Source organism: Juglans regia, chromosome 5 (genome assembly GCF_001411555.2).
Source record: "Juglans regia cultivar Chandler chromosome 5, Walnut 2.0, whole genome shotgun sequence".
Lineage (NCBI taxonomy): Eukaryota > Viridiplantae > Streptophyta > Magnoliopsida > Fagales > Juglandaceae > Juglans > Juglans regia.
In genome coordinates this window covers 14,833,534-14,842,438 of record NC_049905.1, presented here as the reverse complement: position 1 = coordinate 14,842,438, position 8,905 = coordinate 14,833,534, and the positions used below count along the sequence as shown (strand labels likewise).

The following is an 8,905-nucleotide window of genomic DNA, read 5'->3' as shown; positions in this document are numbered from 1 at the left end:
CAAGAAAAATTGATTTTGGGCTTGATAGCATCTCAAACCCTAACCAAACCCCCTTTAAACCCCAAATTGAAGCCCACTTGGTGGGGCCCACCAAGGCCCACGAAATTGGCCACCTTGGCAAAGCTTCTTGGAGAAGTTTCCTCCCCCACATGGCAGACCATCCACTGCCATTGGCTGCACCCAATAGTGCCTTGATGTGAAGGAGAAATCCACTCCATCAACCTCCATCTTTCACAGCTGCTGCAAGCAGTCTCTGCCCCTCTCTATTCTCCACTTTATGTCACATATCCACCTCCAATCAAGGGTCATTCAAGCCCATAACTTCTCCCTCCAGAAGTCTAAAGTCGTGCAAGACATACTTCTCTCCATTTTATCACTTCTTTCTCCCGTTCTTAGAGAGAAACCCAAAAGAGCTCTCTCGGGCAGATTTCTGGGACTTTTTGCGTGGCCATTTACGACCCTTTGTAAGTATTTTCGCACGATGATTCATTCACATAAGTTGTTCGTGTATTATGTTACATTTATGTCTTGAAGTATGTCATGTCTGTCATCTTATGTTCATGTCATGTTATGCTACGTCAGGACTTTTTTCTTTTATGTCATCTTATGTTCATGTCATGTTACGTCACGTTACGAAATGTCATGTATGCCAGTTAAGTTATTCATGTCAATCACAACCCTAAGCGCTAGGATGGGGTAATATCCTAGTGGAACTCCTTTGTTCACGCTGGAGTGTCTAAATAGGTGTGAAATTCCCTGGGTTGACAAAGTACAGTCAACAGGTTGCGAATGAGGCCTAATTAGCTGGTCACCGGAGCGCGCCAGGCACTAACGCCGATGGTGCCACACATTACGTTACGTGTGTCCACAACAAGTGTGGCACAAACAAATAAGTCATGGGGCCACAACAACTGTGGAGCATGAAGTATGGGGCCACAACAACTGTGGAGCATACACTACGTGAGACACAGCAATTGTGACACGTAGAATACGTGGGGCCACAACAACTGTGGAGTACGTATTAACGCACTCACAGCTGGTATAGAAACCTGTGATGTGATGCGGTAATCGGCAGGGACACACGGCTCAAGGGGACCTGTGTAGCACCCATATGGTCACTTTAATGATTAAGTCTATTGAATAAGATTTCAAGTTCATGTATTTCACGTTCAAGTCATGTTTCAAGTTCACGTTATGTTACGTTCAAGTTTACGTTCACGCAATCATGGTAATCCCATGAGACAAGAATATGTTTCAAGTTCATGTTATGTTATGTTCACATTTACGTTATGTTCCAAGTTCACATTTATGTTATGTCATGCTCAAGTTCATGTTCAAATTATGCATGTTCACGTTCATGTTATGTTTTAAGTCCATGTTATATTTCAAGTTCACGTTCATGCTATGTTTCAAGTCACGTTCATGCTAAGCTTCAGTTTCAGTTTAAGTTATGCCAGTTATGTTATGTTGTATGTCAAGTTATGCTATGATTACTTATGATTTGATTATGCATTCATGCTTTTACTGCCATGCATGCATCATTAACCTGTGTGGAAGTTTTCTGTTAACTTGCTGAGATTTGTAATCAAATCTCACTATGGTAGTCCCAACTACCATTCCCTCCGAATGGTAGATTTTGTTTTAGGATCTGAAGGAGAACCGGGAATCGACCAACTGGAAACGGCCGACTAAGCGACGATGCGACGTAGATGGTATTACAATAGTTACCTCAGATTACTACTTGTATTGGTGGAGTTCAATCTCCAGCACTCTTTTGATCACAACCTTATGGACTATTATTGTGATCTTAGTTGTTTAGTATGTCGTTAAGTATGAAGTATGTTTTAAGTATTTGGGATATTTTAGTTTGGTGCATAGTATTGCTAAAGAAAAAAATTATCCGCTGCGAATATTGCATAATGCTAGATGCATGTTAGGAATATTGCATCTTATATGTCATGAACGGGGGCAGGTAACCTTGTGTTGCATGTCTCGACACTTCAAATGTCCGTCTGATCCCAAGCGGAATTTGGGGGCGTCACACTCTTTGTAGCGTCATTTTCAGAAGTTTATGAAATTTGATGAATTTATTCATTGTGAGTTGAGTTTATCTCCTCTTGTTCTTAATTGAACTTTTGAACTTATCAAAGGTAAATCACAACCTTTGTGGCATTCCTCCTTTGTAATCTGGGTTCTTGAGACGGGTTCTTCAACGGGTCTAGATTTTAATATAATCTAGGTTCTTGAAACGAGTTCTCATCGGGTCTAGGTTCTCCATCCATTGACTTGATTTTGGCTTTGTTGGGGTATTTTCAAATTGATTGTGGTTTCAAGGGATTCCATTCTCGCGGGTTCATATCAATTCATAGTGAGAAGTGCATATCATTTACGAGAGGAATTGCAAGATAGAAAAAAAAAAAAGGCAAAAAATTCTCACAAAACATACCATCGAGAAGACTGGGCTAAACTATGGAAGCTGGCCATACCACCAACAATTAAGAACTTTTTGTGGAGAGCTTGCAAAAACATATTGCCTACTAAGGTTAATTTGTGCAAATAGAAAATTTTGGATGACTCCATATGCCCAATTTGCCTACAAGAACAGAGACTACAGAACATATTCTATGGGAATGTGTCTCAGTAACTGATGTACTGGGTGATTGCTCTAGGAAAATCTAGAAGAGTCAATTGACACAAAGAAGCTCAAGAGCTGTTTGACGAGGAAGAAATTGTGGAATTATCATTAACTCTCTGGAATTTATGGTGGAGGAGGAATGAGTTAGTGTTTAGGAATATTTTCATTGATCTTAAGATTGTGTTACATAGGGTGAGTCAAATAATGATTGATATAACAACCACTCGAGAGACCACAACCAGATTTTAACTACTAATACAAGGAGGATTACCTGGGAATGTCCACCACATTTTGTAAGATCATCTGGGATTTGGTAATAGATAGGAATCTTTGTAAAATAGGAATAGGAGTTTCTATTAGAGATGAGCAAGGCAACTTTTTGGCTACTATGAGGAAGAAACAGACATCTCTTCCTAACCCTCCAATAGCAGAAGCCACGGGTGCACTGAAAGCAGTCACTTTTGGACTTGAATTGGGCATGATAAAGGTAATAATGGAAGGAGACTCTCAATTAGTGGTAAAGGAGATCCAACAACTGAAGTAAAAGGACAACTACTTTGGGATGATCATATCAAACATTAAAGCTTTAATGGCACAGTTCCAATCATGTACCTTTAGGTATGTGCATAGAGAAGGCAACTCAGTTGCCCATAACTTATGAAAGAATGCTTTACCTGTAACAAAATGCGTAATTGACATGGAGGAGCCTCCAAACTGTCTCAAGTTCTTGTATTAGAAGAATTTTTCAATGAATGGATGATTTTTAAAAAAATAAAATCACATGCTATTAAACCACTACATATAACAGGCATAAAAGCTTGGCATAATTAACACCTGACCATTATGCCGGGCGTTATTTATTGCCTTGGTATGAGAAATGCTAATTGAAACTAGCAAACTAGACATGTAGGTACAAATCTTAGAGATAAATTAAGTTGATAGAAATTTAAATATGAAAGAATTTGAAAACAAAGAAAAGAAAGGAGGAGAATGAGGGGGAGAGATTTTGAAGGCAGATTTTGAAGACTACATTTTTCTTATTCTCAATTGTGATTAAATATAAAACATTGGTCTCAATTTATAGGAAATTAGATAGAAATAAGATAAGATAAATATCTTTATCATAATGAAAATCAAATCTCTTGATTTGATAATTATGAAAAACAAATAAGTTAGTTATGAAATCAAATCACGATAATAAATTATTGATTTGATATTATCTCTAACATCCCCTCAAATTCAATTTAGAGAACTTTGAAATATTGAGTTTGAAATTTGAGTGTAAGATTCATATTCTTTGACTGATCGTTGATGAGATGATGAAAATAGTATTGGCGATGAAGTGACTGGCAGCTGGAACATAAAATCTGAAGTTGTAGTCAACAATGGGTTGATAATGAACCAAAGTTAAGGCTAACAATAGGCCGAAAGACCAAGCCAACAATGGATTACATATGACCTTAGTTAACTATAGGACCGAAATCAAAAGGCCAAAAATGGGTTTGGGGCTTCAAACAATGTTCGCAATAGACCAAAACCAATTAAAATGGCTCACAACTAATAAATATACTCTAAATGTCTAGATTTGAGATGAAACATGGTTGACCGATGATGAAAATTTTGTGAGAAATAAAGATAGCGGAAAAACTTAAAAAGAAAAGAAAAGAAAAAAGGTCAAGCCTGAATTATCTAAGGACTCTGATACATGATAGAAACTTAAATATAAAAGAAATTGAAACCAAGAAGAGAGAATGAGGGAGAAAGAATTTGAATGATGCATCTTTCTTGTTCTCGATTGTGATTTAGTATAAAGCATGGTTTCCTATTTATTGAAAAATTACATAGAGGTAAGATAAGGAAAATAGTTTCATCACAATAAAATTCAAATATTTTGAAATGACACCCATATAAAAAATCAATTCAAGATAACAATAAAATCATATTGTTAATTTGATATTATATCAAACAAAGATTTGTGTGCGAGTTTGTGTAACAAAAGTTAACCCAATTTACAAAGATCTTGTCTATAACCTCTCTTACATGAGGCCAGTAGCAGTGTGGATTCCTTGTAGAAAAGAGAAAATTTTTCTTTTTCTATCCTTTTTTTTTTTTTTTAATTTGGAGCTTTGAATAAAAAAAACTTCTCTAAACTTTAGACAAATGTTCAATAATTTATTAAATCTACGTACCCTCTTTGCATCAACTCCAAAGCTCATTTTATCTTGATCTTTTTATTCAAACAATTATCACAAATTTTACAAAATTCAATAAAAATATATCTCAAAACTTGTTAAGCATTCTTAACATTCTCCTCACCCAAACATACCAAGCCAAATATTCCATTTTCCTAATATTTGGTATATATTTTGGATAAAAAAGAAGAATTGTTTTCTTCTTTTAAACTTATTAACGTGCAATTTATTATGGATGAGAATATTAACTCTAACATTAACACATGGGGGAAATAAAGTTTATCTCCAAAGGATATTAGGGTTATAGTTATCTCATAACTAACTCATAATTACCTTCGATTATGAAAAATATTAATATCACTTCCAAATTACTAAATACTACCATTGATTCCTTATTAAAATATTTTTAGAAAATAATGCATTCATACACTGCCTCTCTATTTTCTCTACATCTTAATTTCTGATTACCTAATTTAATTTCTCAATTATTCATTTACTCATAGAATTACATTTTCTAAAAAAAAAAGTGACACATACAATCACATTAGTAGAGTCTACAAAAATTATGCAAAAGTGACTGCATAGAGAGTCTTTGTTTACTAAAATACTCAGGCAAGAGATTCAAAGTGATCGAATTCCCATTAAATTCATATCTAATGGATATTTGCATACCAAAGAAGATTATAGATTCCGCCTCGAAGATATTAGTTTTCACAAGGCTAGATGTGATAATTCAACATGTTAAGATATTGACTTAATAGATTATATTATATCTATAATATTATTTGAATGCATGATCAAAGTAACCTACATATATATCACATTTTGAATCCATAGTCTTCTCAAGATTAAGGCTCAGTTTTGATATACAAAACCATCTTATTTCATTTCATCATTACAACTTTCTCAAACTCCCATACAAAATATAATAAACAATTCAATTTTTTCAAATCTCAAAATAAAAATAATATTAAAAAATAATATTTTTATAATATTTTATTCAACTTTCAGCAAAATATATCATCTTATCTGAATTGCGTAACCAAACGATGCCTAAGAGTCAAATGTTATTAATAGTAATATATTTCTTATTCAATTGACATTATTTTTCATAAGAACATATCACTAGCTATGATCTGGTTCAATATACTTCGAAGTGTATCAATATTTCAATTAGAATTACCACATTCACAATTAAATAAAATCATTTATGATTGACATGCTAATTGCTATAGTCTTATAAAATAAAATGCTCAATTTTATCACCAGCTATGAATGAATAATTTATAAGCATGGAATTATGATTTATACCTTCTATCTATTAATCTCATCATTATCCATAAATTATAAATAATATAACTTGTAAACTAAGTTAACGCAATGCCCAATGTTGATATAATTTTTCAAAATAAAAAATATTATATAAAATAAAACAATATTTCAAAACATCACTCTGGTTGAATTATTATGGCATTAATAATTTAATCTTGAATTCACCTTAACAATATTTCAAAATATAATTATTCTATTTTCAAGTCGATGTGTGGAATACACTATCCACATCACTTAAATGATAATATTTTATTTACAACATTTAAATTTTAAAATTTATCTTTCAAATCAAATCATGTAACGTAAGTCGAATGTGGTATAGGAGACTTGGAATTGCATCTTCATAATATGCCAATAGAACTTCAAATTTGGAAAAAAAAAAAATTCTATGTATATTAATGTTTAATTGATGAACAATTATGTGTAAACAGCTAAAAAACAATTACAAACCTTAGAAAGAAAATAAAAATATAAGCGATGCATGTGTGTACCCATATCCTAACTGTGGACCAAATCAACAAAAACTCTATATTGAACACGTCTCTCCGTACTTTTTCTACCAAAGATCCACACCATAGTCACATTCATTGGAAATGATCTTCGCGTTCGCCGTTAACTTATCCACCGTTAAGTCACAGTCCACCTTAATGGTAATCGTCCACGTCTTAACGGACCCCACCTTGATCTTAACCGGCGCTCTTATTTTCAACTCTAACGGTACGTTACCTCGCGTCTGCGCCTCCACCAACGAGCTCTTCACCCTGTTCGATAACTCGATCCGGGTCCCTTTTAGCGCCGTCCGGAAGACCGTCACGTTGTTCGACGGCTGATAAAATGCCGGCAATGCGCCGTTGCACAGTTTAACGTCCGTATAGTAGATCTGGACGGAGCTGTCCTTCTGATAGTGGATTCCGATCTTGTCGTTGGGGTTATCGGCTCTGACGGTGACATCGAACTCAGGCGCGACCGTGAGGATCAAAGAAGACGATGTCGCCGTTGTCAGGTTGAGGCCCCTGATGGCGATTGCGTTGACCGAGTAGTTCGGCGATTCGGGCTTGACGACGAGGTAGAAGATGCCTGCGGCGACGGCGACGAGGACCAGGAAGATGGCAGTGAGTGCGAGGAACCAGCAAAAGCAGAGGCAGCAGGGTGGACGGCGGTTTCCGCGGCCTGCGAGGTTCTTGTAGCGGCGAGTGTTCTCGGGTGGAGGGACACGGTAGACCTGGTCCTTAGGGACGTGGATCACATAGGTTCCGGGCTGAGGCGCTGGTTTCTCGGAATACGTAGGGGCGGGTTTGAGCGCAGTCTCAGAGCTGTCGGAGAAGGTTTCGTCGAGTGCAGGTGCCGGTGGGGGCGAGTCATGGGGGTGGACTCGTTCGGCCATTTGGTGAGTTGGGAAGATTGTGGAACTCGATGGGAGTGGATATTGAACAGATTGGTATGTACCTGATGTCTATCTGAAGTTGATTCCCCTGTTTCTTCTTCGTAGCTCGGAATGGTGATGCGCGAGAGAGAATGTGAGCTGTGGCAGCTGAGTTGATAGAGGAGGAAGGGGGGAGTGGGTATTATTTAGAACTTAGAAGTTAGAAGGGTTCTTTCTTCATTAGGAGGAGGGTGGACGGGGACGTGTGGACTGAGTAAAGAAGAAAGTATGTTGGGTATACAGTTCATGCTGAGATGTCGAATTAAAGGGAGCAGCTACTGGGGAGGAGCCGAACCAAGTCAAAAACATTACCGCGTGCATTCTCGTAATATGCGAGTTTCCTACGTTTCCTCGTTTTGTTTTGCTCTGTTGTTTATTTTTCTTCTAAAATGTCTAGGAAGTTGGTACGCGGTTTTCCATGGGAGACAAACACAAGCCTTATTGTAAAAGAGATTGATTACCTTGCCCCACTTTTGTGAGTACAATTCGTAGGGTTGCAAGTGCCAAGGCTAGTCAAATACTAGTGCCAATTCAACTTGATTAAGGGTACGTTTGGATAGTGAGAAATATTGAGAATATTTATAAATAGTTATGAGTAGATATTGGAATGAGTTTGTAGGTCCCATTGATAATATTTTGAGTTGTTTAGATGTGTGAAATATGTTGAGTTGTTGACTTTTAGATAGATAATTGAAAAAGGTGTGGGTCCCATAAATATTATAATGATTTTATTTTTAATAATAAATAAATATTATAGTGATTTTATTATAGTGATTTTTTAATATTAATAAATATTGAAGTTATTTTATTTTATTTTTATATATAATAATGATAAATATTATAATGATTTTATTTTTAATTTATAAATAATAGTGATAAATATTATAATGATTTTATTTTCATATATATATAATAGTGATAAATATTATAGTAATGTTATTTTTTATTTATATATTATAGTGACTTTATTTTTTATTTATATATTATATTGATTTTATTTTTTATTTATATATAAAAGTGATTTTATTTTTTATTTATATTTAATATTGATAAATATTATAGTGATTTTATTTTTTATTTATATTTAATAGTGATAAATATTGTAGTGATTTTATTTTTTATTTATATATAATAGTGATAAATATTATTGATTTTAATTTTAATTTATATATAATAGTGATAAATATTATAGTGATTTTATTTTTTATTTATATTTAATAGTGATAAATATTATTGATTTTAATTTTTATTTATATATAATAGTGATAAATATTATTGATTTTATTTTTCATTTATATATAATAGTGATAAATATTATAGTGA

General features: G+C 34.4%; 1 protein-coding gene across 1 annotated transcript; it reads right to left on the bottom strand.

Moving 5' to 3' along the window:
- Nucleotides 1–6,550: 6,550 nt before the first annotated feature.
- LOC108998677 (NDR1/HIN1-like protein 13) lies at nucleotides 6,551–7,843 on the bottom strand. The gene has a single exon (XM_018975331.2). The coding sequence runs from the start codon at nucleotides 7,541–7,543 to the stop codon at nucleotides 6,716–6,718; it is 828 nt and encodes a 275-aa protein (XP_018830876.2). The 5' UTR covers nucleotides 7,544–7,843; the 3' UTR covers nucleotides 6,551–6,715.
- Nucleotides 7,844–8,905: the final 1,062 nt, after the last annotated feature.

Excerpts from the sequence above, each read along its gene's own strand:
- LOC108998677 (XM_018975331.2), bottom strand. The coding sequence starts at position 7,543 with ATGGCCGAACGAGTCCACCCCCATGACTCGCCCCCACCGGCACCTGCA.